The sequence below is a fragment of the Chamaea fasciata genome, unplaced genomic scaffold (genome assembly GCF_029207755.1).
Source record: "Chamaea fasciata isolate MVZ Bird 193981 ecotype frontalis unplaced genomic scaffold, bChaFas1.0.hap1 SCAF_15, whole genome shotgun sequence".
NCBI lineage: Eukaryota > Metazoa > Chordata > Aves > Passeriformes > Sylviidae > Chamaea > Chamaea fasciata.
This window is the reverse complement of record NW_027094100.1, coordinates 15787979-15806242: the sequence shown is the minus strand read 5'-3', so window position 1 is coordinate 15806242 and position 18264 is coordinate 15787979. Positions and strand designations below refer to the sequence as shown.

The 18264-nt window shown below is 53.9% G+C and overlaps 2 protein-coding genes across 3 annotated transcripts; both read left to right on the top strand.

Annotated features, from left to right (window-relative positions):
* Window positions 1-46: 46 nt before the first annotated feature.
* Window positions 47-5690, top strand: LOC136297591 (histidine--tRNA ligase, cytoplasmic-like). Of its 2 annotated transcripts, XM_066197589.1 has the most exons (12): window positions 47-235; window positions 324-443; window positions 779-874; window positions 1622-1747; window positions 1902-2009; window positions 2464-2562; window positions 2870-2963; window positions 3104-3231; window positions 3319-3561; window positions 4264-4380; window positions 4686-4832; window positions 5032-5690. In XM_066197589.1, the coding sequence occupies exons 1-12, from the start codon at window positions 47-49 to the stop codon at window positions 5086-5088; spliced, it is 1524 nt and encodes a 507-aa protein (XP_066053686.1). In that variant the 3' UTR covers window positions 5089-5690. The 2 variants fall into 2 exon arrangements, with proteins under 2 accessions (XP_066053686.1, XP_066053687.1); XM_066197590.1 differs by lacking the exons at window positions 47-235; window positions 324-443; window positions 779-874 and having other exon boundaries at window positions 893-1743.
* Window positions 5691-5758: 68 nt separating this feature from the next.
* Window positions 5759-17599, top strand: HARS1 (histidyl-tRNA synthetase 1). Its single transcript, XM_066197592.1, has 13 exons — window positions 5759-5872; window positions 6555-6644; window positions 8318-8437; window positions 8602-8697; window positions 9426-9551; window positions 11502-11609; window positions 12971-13069; window positions 14033-14126; window positions 14264-14391; window positions 14479-14721; window positions 15846-15962; window positions 16317-16463; window positions 17113-17599. The coding sequence occupies exons 1-13, from the start codon at window positions 5795-5797 to the stop codon at window positions 17170-17172; spliced, it is 1506 nt and encodes a 501-aa protein (XP_066053689.1). The 5' UTR covers window positions 5759-5794; the 3' UTR covers window positions 17173-17599.
* Window positions 17600-18264: the final 665 nt, after the last annotated feature.

Sequence of the window (18264 nt, the reverse complement as noted above, 5' to 3'; positions counted from 1 at the left end):
CTGGCGGCGGTCACGTGGCGGCGCTCCCGGTGTCCCGGTGCCGGCCATGCTGCGCCTGGCGCCCCTCGCCGCCCGGTGCCTGCCGGCGGGGCCGCGCCGCGGGCCGCTCTGCCTCGCTGCGAGCCGCGGCACCATCGCCCGGTCCTGGCCGCCGGCCGGTGACCGCGGGCCCCTGTCCCGGCAGGTGCGGGCGGCGGCCAGCGGCGAGCGGGCACCGGTGCTAAAGACGCCCAAGGTAAAGGCGGGGAGCGGGGGCGGCGCCGGTGGGTACCGGGCGTTCCCCCGCGCTCTTGCCGCTGATGGCCGCTCTCTGTCCCGGGCAGGGCACCCGCGACCACGCTCCGGCGCAGGCGGCGCTCCGGGAGCGGCTCCTGAGCGCCGTGGTGTCCTGCTTCAAGCGGCACGGGGCGGCCGCCATCGACACCCCCGTGCTGGAGCTGCGGGTGAGGCGCGGCCGGAGCTCTCTGCCCCCTTGGTGTGCAGAGGGGACACGTCCCTCTGGGCCCCCCTCTGCTCCCTCCTGTGGGACTGGGGAGCGCCCCCGTCCCCCGGGGGCTTCAGGACAGCTTTGGGAGCCCCCTCTGTGTGGGGCATGGCCAGCTGCACATTCACTCCTGGTTCTCGTTTTGGGGGGACGGGGGGGTGGACTCAGGTCCGAGGGGGCTGGAGGGGGGATGTGTGTAATGCCCGGTTCGTGGGGACCGAGCTCTGTGCCCCATCTCGGCGGACCCTTCACCCCAGAGCCACCCCGGTCACCAGCCCCTTTGCCCCTCCCCAGGAGACGCTGATCGGGAAGTACGGGGAGGGCACGAAACTCATCTACGAGCTGCAGGACCAGGGAGGGGAGCTGCTGGCCTTGCGCTATGACCTCACTGTATCCCGTGTTCCTCCCGTGTTCCCGAGGGGATGGTGGCAGACCAAGGTGGTGGTCACCTCTGCCTTGAGGGATCGCTCTCAGCCTGGCCTGCCTGCAGGTCCCATTGGGGTGGTGGCAGCACCCTTGGCCATCCCAGCTGGTCTGGCTGTCATTGTCATGACTCCACAGCATCCCCCAGCCAGGCCAGGGCCCACAGCAAAGTCCCTTCCTGCTGTGGACGTGCACCAGTATGCTCCACTGTGCTGGTTTTATCTTCTCCCAGTTACAGTCCCCACCTCTGCTGTGCCCATCCCACCTTGCTAGTGCCACCTGGAAAGGTGTTTGCTGCTGGTGTCCATCCCAGGCCCTCTCAACCTCCACATCTCAACAAAATCTCTTTCCTTCAATGTCCATATGGCTGTGCCATGCACTGAATTCCCACTGATCACACTGTGAGAGGGTGGAATGATGAGAGAGGGTCCTTGTGTATGTGATGTGGGTCTGGAGGAGGAAATGGAGCTGTGCCAGCATTGAAGGAGCTCACGTGGTTCATTGTATTCATCCTCAGCCTGGGGGATGGTCTCCCCAGAGGTCACGGAGTTATAGAATCATTGAAGTTCAGCTCATGACCCTGCAAAGGACACCTCAAGAATCTCACCATGATTGTGAAAAAAGTTGGGAAGTGGCTGGCAAAGGGAAGGGGCGATGGGAGGCTTTGTGGCACTGGAGATCTTCATGTTCCCATCCTTAACTCCTCGGGCCCAGGTGCCCTTTGCTCGCTACCTGGCCATGAACAAGATCACCAACATGAAGCGTTACCACGTGGCCAAGGTGTACAGGAGGGACAACCCGGCGACATCCCAGGGCCGCTATCGCGAGTTCTACCAGTGCGTGAGTGTTGTGCTGGCCACTGCTGCCACCAAGGCCACAGGGCCAGAAGGGTTTTCCCAGCTGGAGTGCCTCCAGCTGCTGCAGAGCAGCAGGGTGTGCCTGGCTAAGGCCCCCTGGCTCTGCCAGGAGCTCCCATCACTTGTTCTGCTCCCAGGACTTTGACATTGCTGGGAAGTTTGACCCGATGATTCCTGATGCCGAGTGCCTGAAGATCGTGCACGAGATCCTGAGTGACCTGCGGCTTGGGGACTTCCTTATTAAGGTGAGATTGGGTGGGTTCTCTGCCACAGTGGGAGGCAGTGGTCGTTGTTCTGTGGTTTTACACAGGAGTAAAACCATTGTTCTGTGGTTTTACGCCTCTGCCCGCTGCAAGGCCTGACCCAGAAGTTCATCCCACCTTTCTGCCTCCTCATGGTGTATATGCAAAGGCCGGACCTCAGCTTGGACATGCCTTGAGCTGGGAATATCAGTAGTTCTCCTGAGGCTGCAGTCAGCAGAGTTCTCTCCCACAGTCTTCTGCAAAATTTCTGCAGCTGACTAGATCCTAAGAGTCATGGGATGGTTTTCATACCTCTATACCTTCTCTTCCCATGGAATTTGGTTGCTGGGAAAAAGGCATGAGGAAATGCCAATAGATGCAGCTTCCCACACACTAGGAAAAAAGGAATGACAATCAGGGGGTGCCCCCAAGGTAAGTAAGCCTCTCCCTCCCCCAGGTCAACCACCGTCAGATTTTGAATGGTGTGTTTGCCGTCTGTGGTGTTCCAGAGAGCAAGTTCATACCTGCCTGCTCCACTGTGGACAAGCTGGACAAGGTCAGCACTGGGCTTATGGGGAGACACGGTCTTGGGATGGATGTCTTACGATGGGCAGTGTTCTGGCTGTTCTTGTAGTGAAGAGTTTCACAGAAGCTAAGATGGTGTCTGTAGAGGATTTGAGGAGTTCTTGGGCCTGGTTAAGAATAAAGCCTGGTTATTTGTTAAAAATACTTGTGAGAGACAGAGGCATGATTAGTGAGATTGCTGACTGTTGTTCCACACAAGTTGTGCACATGTGGGCTGATGGAGGCAGTGAGTGAGGAGAACATCCTGCAGCAATTGATGTCCTTCTCTCCCCTCACAGGTGCCATGGGAGGAAGTGAGGAGTGAGATGGTGGGAGAGAAGGGGCTCTCTCCCGAGGCTGCGGATCGCATCGGGGAGTATGTCCAGCTCCACGGTGAGCACCACGGGGTGGTGTCCCTGGCCCTGCTCTGGGCTGGGCGTGGAAGGTGCAGGGCACACAGCCGGCTGGCCGGGGCCACCGCGCCGGGCGCTGCTGCTGCCCGGGCACACCTGAGGCATGGCTGGTCCCCACAGGTGGGCTGGAGCTGATCGAGCGGCTTCTCCAGGACCCAAAGCTGTCCCAGAACAAGCTGGCCAAGGAAGGGCTGGGGGACATGAAGCTGCTGTTTGAGTACCTGACCCTGTTTGGCATCACGGGGAAGGTGAGTGAAGAGGTGTGGGGGCAGGAGCGGGGGCTGCCCTGGCGGGCCCCCGAGCAGCGGTGACGGGGCCGCCCTTGTGCCCCGCAGATCTCCTTCGACCTGAGCCTGGCGCGGGGCCTGGACTATTACACGGGGGTGATCTTTGAGGCTGTGCTGCTGCAGCAGGAGAACGAGCACGTGGAGGAGCCGGTCAGCGTTGGCAGCGTGGCTGGAGGCGGCCGCTACGACGGGCTGGTGGGGATGTTTGATCCCAAGGGCAGGAAGGTGCCCTGTGTGGGGGTCAGCATTGGGGTCGAGCGGATCTTCTCCATCCTGGAACAGAAGCTGGAGGTAGGTGATGCAGACAGTGCATTGGGGAAGGCTCTAGGAAGCAAAATACTGTTTATCAGATTTCTCTAGCTCCACAGTGCTGAAGGGAAAATAATTTTGCGGGAGAACGTGGCTCTTCCCATGCCTAAATATCAATGCACAGAAAACAAGAGTCCTCTTCTGCAGCCCATCAGGATGCAGGTGTGGGCAGCTGAGGGCAGCATTCCCAGGAGATGTCAAGGAAATGTTAGAGACAGCCTTGAGCTCTGGGGCTGGCTCTGAGCTTTGTGCCCCAGTCTCTTTGTTCTTGTCTTGCCTCTGAAGTTTTCTGTCCTGGGGATTCTGAAGCCATGAATTTAGTAACAGCTGTGAACTCACTCTGATAAACCCCAGGGAAGCCTCTGTGGAGATTCATCATTCTGTGTTTGGTTCCAAGCCCATGATTCCTAGCAAGTGAAGCTGAGGCAATGTGCTTGTACCAGAAGAATCAAAGGAGACATTGGAAGCTGTCCTGGTCCCATCCAGGACGCTGGCCAGGGTCCCCTAGGAACAGCAGCACACAGTTAAGTAGTGTGGCACAATGCAGAATCTCTGGGGGGCTCATTAAAGGTGTCCAGGTTGTCCCTGACTGAGTTAAGGTCTGGAGATAGATGAGGTGAGGTGGTGTGAGGTGCAGATTCCCCCGGAGTCAGTCCCATGAATGTCCCGTGTCTGTTCCTTCAGGCATCTGGGGAGAAACTTCAAACAACTGAGACCCAAGTGCTGGTGGCTACACCACAGAAGCACCTGCTTGCTGCCAGACTGAAGCTGATCTCCGAGCTGTGGGATGCAGGGATCAAGGTAAAGGAATGACTTGGGCTTGGCAGTGTCACAGGTGAGGGAGGGAGAGCCTGAAGGGAGCTGTAGCACAGCAAGACCAACTCCATTAGTTGTATGTCTCTCCAAGATCTGGGCCTGTCTGAGATCACAGAACTGTTCAGGTTGAAAAAAGACCTCCAAGATTGAGTCCAGGCTTTAGATCTAGGCAGGAAGAGAACAGCCCAGAGCAGTAAAGTGATTTCTGCAGGGTTTGGTATTGGTGCTTTACTGCAGTATTCATCAGAGCCAAGTTGGGTTAGTGATTTGCCCTTCCCACTCCCTCCCAGGCAGAGATGCTGTACAAGAAAGATCCTAAATTGCTGAAGCAGCTGCAGTATTGTGAGGACACAGGGATCCCCCTTGCTGCCATCGTGGGAGAGCAGGAGCTGGCAGATGGAGTCGTCAAGCTGAGAGATGTTGCAACAAGAGAGGAGGTGAGAATGCCCTTTCACACCAGGTTTTAAAATACTCTAGAGATCACTGAAGAGCTCTGGGTTTTCCCTCAGCATTCCTTTGGGAGACCATAGCACAGATCTATTGGGTGACTCCAGAAAACCAGTCACAAACTGCACTGGTATCCTCACTTAGTCCTTAAAAGTGCTCTTCTCTAATGCTGCTCTGTTTGCCTTGTAGGTTGATATCCCCAGGGAAAAGCTTATTGATGAGATCAGGAGAAGGCTGGAGCCCTGAGGGCTTCTCCGGCTGGAGCTGCTTGGCTGAACTGCGGCACAACTGGACCCCTCCTGCAGCGCCCTCAGCCACCCACTGCGGTCTGGGGAACATCCACCCGCCTAAGGCTCGTTGCCTTGGCTAAGGCAGTGAGAACAGAGGAGTTAAGAGGGTTTTAAAAGCTATGGACGGTGCAGTCACCAGGTTAACCTTCTGGTTAGCTTCTCTGAAGGTCAAGTTTCTGGGTTCCTCGTACTGCAGTCCCTGTACCTGTACAGCCATTTCCATCCCTCTAGGTGGTGGTGGCACAGGTGGATGTGGTGCAGCTCAAGCAGGATCAGGTGGAACTCCAGATTTGGGAGGGGGAATCCGCGGTGTGTTGGGCACCTGCCAGCTCAGGACGCGGGGCCAGTGGAAGGGCACCGCGTTCCTATTTGGGCTGCGGGGGCCGGTCCCAACCCGCGGCCGGGCGCTGCCGGCGGGCGCGGAGCTGCGGGACCGCCCTGGAGGAAGCACGTGTCCCATCACCGAGGGACACAACTCGGGGCTGGAGCAGGTGCGCGGGCTGCGGCACGCGTGGACGGACTGTGTTTTTATACATTAAACAAACCCCCGGTAACAAACCCGGACCGCGCCCTCCGCCTTCTCCTTCCCCGCGGCGGCGGCACGGCGCGTGCGCGGCGGCGGGGCGGGAGTGGCGCATGCGCGGCGCGGGCGCGGACTGGCCATGGCGGAGGAGGCGGCGGTGCGGGCCCAGGCGGAGACCGTGCGGAGACTCAAACAGGACAAGGCCGATCCCGATGAGGTGCGGGAGCTCCGGTATTCCCGGGAATGGGGTTCTGGGAGCAGCAGTATGAGTTGGGAGCGGCGCGCTGGAAGGGACGGGGAACGAGAACTGGGGCGCCGGCGGGGTTGGGATGGGGATGAGCGGCTTGGGGGCAGCGGTGCCGGGCTGGGAGAGGGGAGCTGGGAGTGCCGGCGTGGAGGTTACTGGGCTGGGAATGGCGGCGTTGGGAAAAGGGCTCTCGGGAAGGATGGGACTGCAGCGCTGGGAAGGGCTGAGGGCGCCGGGGACACTCGTGGTGGGAACTGCTGATGCCGGTGTTGGATGGAAGGGAAGGATGCTTGGGAGAGTTAGGATCGGGAGGAGGATGCTGGAAACAGCTAGTGCTGGTGCACGTAGCAGGAGGTGGTGTGGTGGGGGTAGGAATGGGGAGATAGCTGTGGATGGTAACGGAGGTCGTGGGAGTCAGGGAATGGTGGGGGTGTTTGCGTTGCTGAGGTAGGGGTGCTCGTATGAGGAGTGGGAGGTACTGGAGAGGAGCAGGGAATGTCGCTCTGCTTGCTGAGAAACTGGGAATAGTGGGGTATTGAGGTTTATGGAGTCAGGTGCACTGGGTATGCTGAGATTGAAGGTACTGGGGAAGGCAGTGGGCTGGCCCTGGTGGGTGATCTTACCCCCAGCTCCCTCCTTGCTTCATTCCCAGATTGCAAAGGAAGTGGCAAAGCTGCTGGATATGAAGGCACAGCTGGGGGCCGATGAGGGGAAACAAAAGTTTGTGCTCAAGACCCCGAAGGTAACTCCCCACAGCACACTCCTGTGCCCCTCTGTATGCGTGTCTCTCCCATACACCCACCCAGCACCCCCACATGTCTGTGGGCCAAAGTCCAGCATGGCCACACCTGCCTTTGTTCACAATTTTGTTTCCACTTTCAGTTTTAGTAAGAGGCAGAGGGGTGAAAGTATCCCGACAGCATTCAACCCAGATACCCACCCACCGGAGAAACTTCTGGGTGCTTCTGTGACATTCCAGCCACTGCTGGTGTGGTCAGGAAATTCCCTTCTAATCAAACTTTATTGTAGCTGCCCGGGGTAAGAGGGTTCATATCTTCCCTTAGTCTGAGGGGCTGAGTAATCCCATGTACTGAACAGGTCTGGCCAGCTGCTGGAATTTCTGTGTGGAAGCTGGAATTTCCTCTTCTGGAGGGACCCTTCCTTTACAAGTAGTTTTTCAGTCTCCAGGCCCCTGAGAATAGTGTCCATTATGCAGTTTCTGTTGAAATACTTTGTAACCCGAATGTTTCATTACTGGCAGCTGATCAGAGACCACCTGCTTCCCTGCTGTGGCATGGAGACAGAAATGAATATGTTCACAAACAAAACAGGCTATGGTGATGCCACTGACATAGGAAATCATAGAAACATGGAATGGTTTGTGTTGGAAGGACCTTAAAGCTCATCTTGTTTCACCCCCTGCCATGGGCAGGGACACCTTCCAGTACCCCAGGTTGCTCCAAGCCCCATTCAGCCTGGCCTGGGACACTTCTAGGGGTGGGGTAGCCACAGCTTCTCTGGGCAACCTCACAGGGAAGAACTTATTCCCAGTGTTTAAATGTCTCAAAACTATCCATTTGTCCATTTCCTTTATGATATGTTTTATTGAATGTAATTGTGGTGTGACGCCTGGAAAGTGGAAGGGTATTTCACTGTTTAAAAGTGTGGAGAAGGGGAGTTTGCAGCCCTGTTGAGTGCCAGAGAAACTCAGTTGAGTTTTGAGCCCATCTCAGGCTTGCCAGTGGCAGCTGAAAGTCACCTGAGTGATCTGTGGGTGGGGATGCTTCCTCCTTCCTAACTGGTTTTATGTAGTGGAAGTTGGAGGTCTAGCTATTTAACGATTATTTATGCGTTACTGAGAGCATTAAGGTGGTCACTGAAATAATTCAGTGATCCTTGGCACCAAAGAAATGGAAAGGGTGCACGGCCCTGTGAATCACAGACATCTCACAGGTGTTGCATTTTGAAAGATGGTTTTACTCTGTGTTTGGAAATTGCAGAGCTGATGGTTGTTCCACAGCTTCAGAGCATGTCTGTCCTCTGTTTCCACCTTTGGGATGGCTCACTGGGCGGGGGTTTGGCAAATAGGTCTGGATCAGAGCTAAGGACAGGTCCTGGTTGCACTGTCAGGTTTGAAAGCACTGAACTCTGCTGGATCTGTGTTATATCCTTTGTTGCCTGTACTGTGAACCTCCTGACTTGGGTTTTGCTCTGCACACCACGACAGACTCTGTCTGAGCTGTGTCCTGATGTTTTCCAGCCTTTTTAGTGCTGTTTACCAATATCTGGTGTCTGGACCTGGTCTCTCTGGCTTTGTTAGCAGTATGGCAGCTTCTTCATGTTGCTTCTGGCATTCTTCTCATGTCATGCCTCTAACCCAAGGTGCTCTTTGCTCCTTTTCTTCCCTCACCCCAGGGCACGCGGGACTTCGGGCCCAAGGAGATGGCCATCCGTGAGAGGGCCTTCAAAGCCATCATCTCCTGCTTCAAGCGCCACGGGGCCGAAGTCATTGACACGCCGGTGTTCGAGCTGAAGGTGGGTCAGGAGACAGCAGGTTGGCCGAGCTGGTGAGGACCCTGCAGCTGACAGTGTTGAGGGTTGAGTTTCCTTTCTCAGTTCCTAGGCGTTGTCCCTTTCTCTCCTTGTTTTCTGTGTGCCCTGTCACTGAAGATGCTGTTTGTTCCTGTGTTTTGTTATAGGAGACACTGACAGGGAAATACGGTGAAGACTCGAAGCTCATCTATGATCTAAAAGATCAGGGAGGAGAGCTGCTGTCCCTGCGCTACGACCTGACAGTATCCTGCCACAGCTGGTGCTGAGGGGCCTTGGCAGTTTGACTTTTTGGTGTAGCACTGTCCTGAGGGGGAAGGAGGATCTCAAACTGACAGGGAGAATATGAGCAGGCAGTGTGGTTCAGTGGGTGCAGAACCCTTGCTCAGTTATTTACTGTGCATTGCTTCTGTTTGGTGAAGGGATGCTTAGAAACATGGAATGTCCTGAGTTGGAAGTGACCTCAAGGATCATCGAGTCCAGCTCCTGACCCTGCACAGGACACTCCAGCCATGTACCTGAGAGCACTTTCCAAATGCTCCTTGGGCTCTGTCAGGCCTGGTGCCACGACCACTTCCTTGGGGAGCCCGTGCCCCTGCCCAACAACCCTCTGGGGAAAGAACCTTTTCCTAACATCCAGCCTGACCCTCCCCTGACACAGCTTCCTTCCCCATTTGTGTGGAAGTAAATAAGATCTGTACTGAGTGTTGTTTCTCCCAAGAAGTGTTCCCAGGCCAGGCTGCTGCAGTATACAGCCCACATGAGACTGAGATCCAGCCTAAGGTCCTGCAGGAGGAAGCCTGGAGGGACACTTGGGAAGAGACCTTGGGGAGCTGAGACAAGTCCAGCTGTCTCTTAGCAGCCCTTTGCCCCAGGGGTGCTGGGTGGGAGACAGCGAGGACCCAGCGCTGCCTGTGACTGATAACTGGGGGAGTGATCCCTCCCTGTTGCCATCCTTAACTCTCTGTCTCAGGTGCCCTTTGCTCGCTACCTGGCCATGAACAAGATCACCAACATCAAGCGCTACCACATTGCCAAGGTGTACAGGAGGGACAACCCGGCCATGACCAGGGGCCGCTACCGCGAGTTCTACCAGTGTGTGAGTGTGGACAGGGACACTGCTGGGACAGCGTGGGCTGGGCAGTGGCAAAACAGCTGTGTTGCCCTTCCCTGTGGCTGTGGAAAGCTCTGAAGGATCCACTAATCTTCTCCTTAGTGTGTCCTTATGACTGTGAAAAACAGCTGGACGGTGGGAGAGTGGGCGTGACAGCTGTGACACGGGGCTGGCGTGGTGTGGGACTTTGTCACAGAGTCCCCAGGTATCACCTCCTTTGCATCATATGGGAGGGTAGCTCCTTGCTCCATCCCACAGTGCTTGCTGGATGGGTGGTGGGGAGGAATTGCCTTCTGGTCCCAAATCTGGCAACAGTTCAGCTCTGCGTGTGCTAGCAGGACATAGAAACCAGGCAGGGCAGTAGCATACACTTCTTCCATTCCGTGTTTAGTCAGTTTTAACTTCAAAGGAAGGGAAAACCCAGAGGCCAAATTATAGAACAAGTAACAAAGCAATTTCCTTCATGGCTTTCTCATGGTAGCCCCAAGGAACAGCTTTGCTCTGCTCTACTGACACAGTCCCCAGGGACTCATCTTGCAAACAACTTATTTTGCTTGAGAGTATTCCTACTTCATTATACAGCCCCTGGGAATACCTTTCAGCTTTGGCTTGGTGATTCCTGTTTCCAGATGACTTGGGGTCATTGCCTCCTGTCTCATCTCCTACTCCAAGATCTCACTCCTAGAATAGCTAGAAATGGTCGTCTAATATCCAGGCTAAACTTTTTTTGTATCTGATTGTTTCCTTCCTCTGGTTTAGAGTTCAGCTCTTAAAACAGTAGCTGCCATCCCTTGATATATATTCTTCCCCTTTCCGAGGTAAACATTTGGGAAATGTTTAGAGAAATTGTCTCCTCCTTAAACCACTTAAACCAATCTCTGTTACTTTTGTTACCTTCTCTCCTTGGAGATGTTTTCCTGCTTTTCTCAGCCTAGGACCTTTTCCTGCAGCTTTTCTTCAATATAATTCACCCGCCTCTGTTTGTTTGGGTTTTTTTCAGTGAGATTCCGTTTGTCCCATTTACAGCGATATCAGCACTTTCCTGACTTCCTGTGCACTTCCTGTGATTCCTCACCCAACTTTCCCAGGGATTGCATCAGCCCTTTTTGGACTCAGGAATTAACTATGTGATCCCATCTTTTCCTCCAGTCCCACAGTTTATTTTGAGAGCTTGGTGAAGCCCTGTTGAAATATATCCACATAATGAAAATTATTCTTGAATTCAAAATCTCACTGAAGACTTTGCATTTGGGGATTCCTAACAGGAGCTGAACAAGGGCTCTCTTGTTGCTTCTGTATTTATTTCTCTCTGAACACTGATGTTGTTTCCAACTGTGGGATACCAGCCTATTAAAGCATCTTGATGCTGGGCTTTGGTTCTTCTGTGTGCTAGTTCATCTGGTGATCTCTGGTGGGGACTACACAGGGTTCCTGCTTTGTCTTTCTGTCAGTTGAAACTCTGGTTTTGCTTCTCTTGCCTTTCCTAGTCATTAACTTGATTGGCATGTGTATTAAAAAAAGCATCCTAAGAATCAAGGCAGAACATTTGGCATTTAGGTCATAGCAAATCAGAAGTAGTTTTTTCCTCCCCTCTCTGGTTCCTTCGTTCTGTTTATTTACTGCTGCTCCTCCTTTCTGTGGTTTTTGAGGATCTCTGTTTCAGAGTGTCACACAGCAGCTGCTGGGTCAGGGGAGCAGGTCACAGTGTACGAACTCTTTGAAATGCAGTGGACACGAGAGCCCTGCTGCCTTCCATAGTAGAGGTCCTAACCCACATCCTGTCCCTTCTGGACTGAATCTGTAAGGGACAGTGCTCCCTCACATCCCAATTCTGTCGTGTTTCGTGTACAAACTGCTGTTAGCAGCAGTTGAAGTTATTTTTCTGCAGCTGTGCTGTGGTGCTGAATTGCTCACTGCCTGTTCCTCTGCCCCCAGGACTTTGACATTGCTGGGCAGTTTGACCCGATGATTCCCGACGCCGAGTGCCTGAAGATCGTGCACGAGATCCTGAGTGACCTGCAGCTTGGGGACTTTGTCATCAAGGTGAGGCTGAGTGGGTTCTCTGTGCCACCGTGGAAAGCAGTGGTCATTGTCCTGTGGATTTATTCCTAATATCTATCTACACAGGTGACTGCCATATTCACTGCCTGCAGTAAAACAGGCTCTGGTTCAGCATTCCTGCCCTTATCCCTGCTCCCAGTGTCTCCCTAGCAGGGGCATCTGCTCAGTGTCTGTGGTGTTGCCTGCAGACCCCTGCCTTTCCACCAAGTCCTTTTTTGGAGCTGGAGCATTTTCTAGACCAAGAGTTGTGCCCTACTGCAGGCTGAGCTTGCTAGTTGCTTCCAGACACCTCTGTTCCCTTGGGATGGCAGCAAACCGCTCAGTGTGTAGATGAGGGAGGATGGGAAGGGTGCACAGGAGCAGGAGAGCAATGGGTGGGAGTGCTGGATGCACAGGAGGGCAGTGGGATCTATGAGGGATCTGGAGCTGGGCCATCCCTGGGCACTGCAGGCTGGGAGTTGTGTTCCTGTTGCAGCCCCATGGGGCAGGGTCCAGGTACTTCCCCTTGAACCTGTCTGGGGTGAGGTGAAGGAACTGGGTGTTTTGAGCAGTGGTGAAAGTGGGGCCTTTGAGGATGAAGACATTCCTGCAATGGGGAGCAACAGAATAACCTGCCTGTGGTTATTCTTGTCTCCCAGAAGGCACTTTCTGGTTCATGTTGATGCAGGAGGATTCCAAATTCCTGTGCAGTTTCTTTGTTTCTGACTAACTGTAGCATTCTTACTACCCATAGAAATGTTGAATCCAGCTGAGTCTTTGGCCTTAATTACATACTCTTACAGAGCGTAATTAAGCTACAGAATTCACTATACTATCATTAAAAAAATAAATCCTCATTGAGGATTTAGCATAATCAGATGTCCTTTTTGTCTTATGCTGATAGTGTATGGTAATACTCTGAATTAATCTCCTTGGCTGTGGTCTGTTCCTGAGCTGTTTTTACATGTCCACATGAGGAAAGTCATAGGCCCTGGGTTTTGTTTTTTTTTTTGTTTTTTTTTTTTTTTTTTTTTTTTTTTTTTTTTTTTTTTGTTTTTTTTTTTTTTGTTTGTTTTTTTTTTTTTTTTTTTAATATAAATTTTCTCTGTTGAGTGGAGGTGTCTGTGACTGTATAAGGAAATATGATGGCTCTGCCCAGGCTTGGTCGATGTCAGTTGTGCTATTTGGTCTGCTCTGGGAAGCTCAGCTCCCCAAGAATGGGAAACGGAAATTACAAATAGCAAAGAAACCCCTTGACAGACATCTCCTATATTCTCTTCCATGCTTAAAACTACAGGGAAATGACGCTGCTGAAGCATTTGCTTGAGTTCATAATTCCTGATGTGCTGCTCTCTTTCCTCCAGGTCAACGACCGGCGCATCCTTGATGGGATGTTTGCGGTTTGTGGGGTCCCGGACAGCAAATTCCGAACCATCTGCTCCAGCGTTGACAAACTGGATAAGGTATGGACTGGAGCCCCAGGCTGCATCTGCTGCTGCTGGAGTCTCAGTGAATGAATCATGGTCCATGAGAATTGACTGGAAAATGCTGATAATCATCGAGTTGTTCCCACCTTTCCCTGGAGGGGGATACATGCGGGGCACAGCATTCACACAGGAAGAGTGGATCTTGTGTTTTGTTATCCACTATGCTATGAGGTCCTGATAAAAGGAAAGGTGGGAGGGGGAAAAATGCTCTTTATGTAGGAGGTTCAATATCCCAAACCTTCACCTGCTCAAGGTGTTACTGCTTCTGAACCAGGCTCATGAAAACCTGCACTTAATTAGGCTAGGGCATGTTAAAAACAGGTGCTTGTGTCTCGTCTCATGTGGTCATGGTTCTTTGTTGAAGGGTGAACTGCCTTTTCCTGTGGAGGATTCATCAGATGGTAAAATGAAGGCAGCTGGAGGAATTCTCACTCACAGCCCTGTTAGCAGAGATCCATTGCAGAGGCATGACCACAGTTTGGGGTTTGGGGCTGTGTATGTGTGGAAAAGCAATGGGAAGGGAACATTGGGCTTCTTTCTGATGGGATCATTTCCTTGTGACTTATCTCAGTGCAGCTGGATGTGATCAAGACTCTTCTGGTTGTCTTTGACCCCTGGTCAGTGGGAAGATGGCAACATACTATGCTTGCAGTGGGTATCAGGGAAACCACAGCAGCAGGATGGCTCTCAGACTTGGTGGTTATACAGTGCTGATACTTGATTCTGGCCAGAAATGAAACTAAAAGTATTTTTATAGGGTTGGGATACAAACAGGCTGCGCAGAGGTACAAGAAAATGGGAGTTATGCACACACGGCTGTGCTCTGAGAGCTGCTTCTTCCCTCATGCACCTTCTAAGCATGATGATGGGATTCTGCCATGCAGAGGAGAGCCTGTGTCCCCAGTGCAGTGTCCCTGATGTCCTTCTCTCCCCTCACAGGTGCCATGGGAGGAAGTGAGGAGTGAGATGGTGGGAGAGAAGGGGCTCTCTCCCGAGGCTGCGGATCGCATCGGGGAGTATGTCCAGCTCCACGGTGAGCACCACGGGGTGGTGTCCCTGGCCCTGCTCTGGGCCGGGCGTGGAAGGTGCAGGGCACACAGCCGGCTGGCCGGGGCCACCGCGCCGGGCGCTGCTGCCCGGACACACCTGAGGCATGGCTGGTCCCCACAGGTGGGCTGGAGCTGATCGAGCGGCTTCTCCAGGACCCAAAGCTGTCCCAGAACAAGCTGGCCAAGGAAGGGCTGGGGGACATGAAGCTGCTGTTTGAGTACCTGACCCTGTTTGGCATCACGGGGAAGGTGAGTGAGGAGGTGTGGGGGCAGGAGCGGGGGCTGCCCTGGCGGGCCCCCGAGCAGCGGTGACGGGGCCGCCCTTGTGCCCCGCAGATCTCCTTCGACCTGAGCCTGGCGCGGGGCCTGGACTATTACACGGGGGTGATCTTTGAGGCTGTGCTGCTGCAGCAGGAGAACGAGCACGTGGAGGAGCCGGTCAGCGTTGGCAGCGTGGCTGGAGGCGGCCGCTACGACGGGCTGGTGGGGATGTTTGATCCCAAGGGCAGGAAGGTGCCCTGTGTGGGGGTCAGCATTGGGATTGAGCGGATCTTCTCCATCCTGGAACAGAAGCTGGAGGTAGGTGCCTTTGATGCTCAGCTAATGGTTAATCCCCTGCTCCAGCAGATGCTGAAGTGAGTGTTCCTTGCCCCAGCCTTTGGTGAAGCCAGCCAGGCCTCTGCTGTGCTCTGCACCAGGAGTCAGAACTCAGATATAACTTCCAATTCTCTCTGGCCTGGCAAATGTTATCTGGGGCTCCCACTGAAGACAAGACCCTTCCCACAGCCCTCAGACATGCCTTCTCCAGCTTCAGCTGGAGGGGGCACTTTAATCCTCAGCAGGGGCAGGTACCTTAGTGTTCCCCACTGCATTAGGCATCCATGTAAGCCCACGCCCTCTTTGGTGAGGCAGCATTGTTCTGCAAGGGAGGCAGCAGCCTGACACGTCTGTTTGTCCTGCCTATGGCACTATAGAGACCAGACAGGGATCACATGTTCCAGGGCAGAAACTGCAGTGCCTCTAGGTGTTTCTCAGCTTTTTCCTCTTCCCCCTCCTCAGAGTTGTACTGTTCTCCATCCCAATAAATGGGTGTTAAATAGGTCTTTGTTAGCTCCCAAAGTGTGGCTTTGTGTTCCCCTCCTGCAGAAGTCTGGTGTTGGTTCTCTCTTGGCAGCCAGACACAACTGGAATTTCTAAATAGAAACTGAATTCCTCCCCCACTACCTTCAGTCCTGGCCAGGTTTGTTCCTTTGCAGGTGACCTTTTAAAGGCTTCTCCCTTCAGCAAGGCAGCAGGGAAATGCCACATGGAGTTTCTAACATCTGCCGCAGGGGCTGGTGGAGCATTCAGCTTGCTGCTGTTTAACCCACAGTTAGAACCTCAGCTGTAGAGCAGGCAGCTGCCTTTGTCTACGTTCTCTTGGGTCTGTTGCTTCTGAGCTGCTTGGAGCAGATATTTAGGAGGCCCTTGGGTGTGGAGAAACATGAGGGAGGCTGTGTTAAGCACACATCATGGAAAATTGATTCCGCTTTAGAATGGGATCTGTGGGATCTCCCTGACTCTGAGTTAATGCTGTTGATCCCTCTGAGCGCAGTCCTCTTCACTGCTAGATTGATGGAGCTGACTGGTGACCCATCCTGCTGATAGAATCTCAGGTGTCTTGGTATGTCTGTGGCATCTTTTGCATCTTGCCCCCTCTCTAGGCCTCTGAGGAGAAGATCAGGACAACAGAGACACAAGTGCTGGTGGCCTCTGCCCAAAAGAAGCTCCTTGAAGAGCGACTGAAGCTCATCTCTGAGCTGTGGGATGCTGGAGTCAAGGTATGAGTCCAGAGCTGCCTTGTTCACTTTCTGTCCAGGAATGGACCAGATCTGGCTTTGCTTTGGGAAGGAGTTGCATGGAGCGGGTGGGGAGCAGACTGCCTTCCTGAATGGAGCCTTCCTCTTCTCAGTGTCCCAAATCATGGGCTCTCCAGGAAGGGCTGAGCAGCAGGACTTGGTTAGCCCTGTAACTGCAAGGCCTTGTTGAACCTGGAGCCCAGCCTTCTCCATGAGTCCATCCTGTCCCCACCACACAACCTCACACTCACCAGACTGGCCCAGCAGTGCCTGGTTGAAGGGGTCCAGTGAAACATCCCAGTTTGATGATGGTGTTGTGCTCTGGCTTTCTCCCAGGCAGAGATGCTGTACAAGAAGAACCCCAAGCTGCTGAATCAGCTGCAGTACTGCGAGGAGACAGGCATCCCTCTTGTCGCCATTGTGGGTGAGCAGGAGCTCAAGGATGGAGTCATCAAGCTGCGGATCGTGGCAACCAGGGAAGAGGTACGGCCTGTGCCATGGTGGGGTTGGCTAGGTGACCCTTCAGCCCAGCTCAAACCAGCCCTCCAGACCCAGTGGTGTTCCCAGCAACTTCTGTAACACCCCATATTCCAGTTCCTTGCCCCGTGCAGCTTCCTGGAGTCATGAAGTGCTGTTGTCTCTAGCTCTGGAGAGTTTCCTATCACGTGGCTTGCTTGAATTCCTCAGCTGAGGAGCCTGGAGCATGGAGGGGTGATTCAATGGTGCTCTTGGAGTGAGGGAGACGGAACAGAACATAGTTAGCCTTGAACTGCAGGGCTGCTCTGTGCCTGTTATCTCAGGACAGATCCCAAAACAGGCAGCACCGGAACCAGTGCATAGGTCACTGGCTAAGATCACTGCATAGATCACCTAGATCAGTAGCTTTGGAACCAATAGGAAAGTGTGGCAAGAGCATCATTCTTACAGTCATTATTCAGGAGGGGGCCAATTGGGGTTGCTGGCACGTTCCTGCTCTTACAGGTTCAGCCCTGTGGCTGCTGCAGCCCACTTGATCCCTGTGAAGAGACTGGTGTCACCTTGGTGTGACCTCCTGAGACACGGGGCCACGACTGTGGTGACGTGTCAAGCTGCTCAAGTTGTATTGAAGCAACGTTTTGCTCCCTCTGTGCAGGTCAACGTTCGCAGGGAGAGCCTGGTGGAGGAGATCAGGATACGAACAAGTCAGTGTTAACCTGTTTGGATGCTGGATTCCGGCTGACAGATTTCCTTCCGGAAACGCCTTCACCAGGCTGTGAGCAGTGGGTGGGGTGTTGGGGTGACTTTTAAAGCTGTATTTATTCTTGTCTTACGCCCTTCCTTCCCTGGTGGGAGCCAAGAGGCTGCACTGACTCCTGCGCCATGCCTTGGCCCTTGAGAGTGTTTCTGGAAAGATGTTGAGGAAGTGGCTCTGGCAGACGCCGGCCACACGTCTGCCACAGCAACCCACGGAGCCCCATGCTGGCAGCAGATCCCGGGGGCTTGGCTGCAGCTTCTTGTTCCCGTCACTTTGAATAACCATCCCAGCCTGTCTCTCTGCTCTGGCTGCAGGGGAGTGACCTTATCCCCAACAAAATGTAATGGCACTGCTCCCAGAAACATAATAAATCTGTCTGTCCCTTGCTGTGACTCCTGTCTCTGTTTGCTGCTCGGGGCAGGGATTTGCTCACCTGCCTCGTTAAGCCAGAGCTGTTCTTTAAAGGTCATTGTCGATGTTTCTGCCTGTGATGATTCCTCCTCCCTCTGGATACCCCTGGTGCTGCCAACCCCTGTGACAGGTGCAAAGCCAAGTCCCCGCAGCTGGGTGGAGCTCCATGAGCGACCTCCCAGTGTCCTGTGGGTGGCTCAGGGTGCCCCCCAGCCCCCTTCACCCCTGAGCCATGGATTTTGCCTGATGTCCCCAAACCAGGTCAGTTTTTAAACCTGTGGCTCCCTAAACAAGGCTTAGACATGAATAAAGAAACAGTACATCTTTTCTATGCAGAAAAGGGGAAGACAAGCCAGAGGAGTGGCAGGGAAAGCAAGGTAAGAAACGTCTAGGAAAAGGTAGAACAAGGAGGCAGAACAAGGCAAGGGAAGGAAAATTAAGGCAAGGGAGGTCAAGGCCTCACTTATCATACCTTGCCAACCCCTCCCTTGCCCCGTGCGCCGACGGGAGCTCCGCGAACGGTTCTAAGGGGGCCGTTCTAAGGGGACCTTGGGCATGGCGCCGCGGCTCCCGCCTCCTCTCGCGCCCGCGCCGCCGCACTGGCACCGGCGCTTACCTGTGCACCGTATTTATACCCTA

Excerpts from the sequence above, each read along its gene's own strand:
- LOC136297591 (XM_066197589.1), top strand. The coding sequence starts at position 47 with ATGCTGCGCCTGGCGCCCCTCGCCGCCCGGTGCCTGCCGGCGGGGCCG. Across the intron at positions 2,964-3,103 it reads GGAGTATGTCCAGCTCCACG|GTGGGCTGGAGCTGATCGAG; the intron begins GTGAGCACCACG and ends TGGTCCCCACAG. Across the intron at positions 3,232-3,318 it reads TGTTTGGCATCACGGGGAAG|ATCTCCTTCGACCTGAGCCT; the intron begins GTGAGTGAAGAG and ends TGTGCCCCGCAG.
- HARS1 (XM_066197592.1), top strand. The coding sequence starts at position 5,795 with ATGGCGGAGGAGGCGGCGGTGCGGGCCCAGGCGGAGACCGTGCGGAGA. Across the intron at positions 11,610-12,970 it reads TTGGGGACTTTGTCATCAAG|GTCAACGACCGGCGCATCCT; the intron begins GTGAGGCTGAGT and ends TCTTTCCTCCAG. Across the intron at positions 14,127-14,263 it reads GGAGTATGTCCAGCTCCACG|GTGGGCTGGAGCTGATCGAG; the intron begins GTGAGCACCACG and ends TGGTCCCCACAG.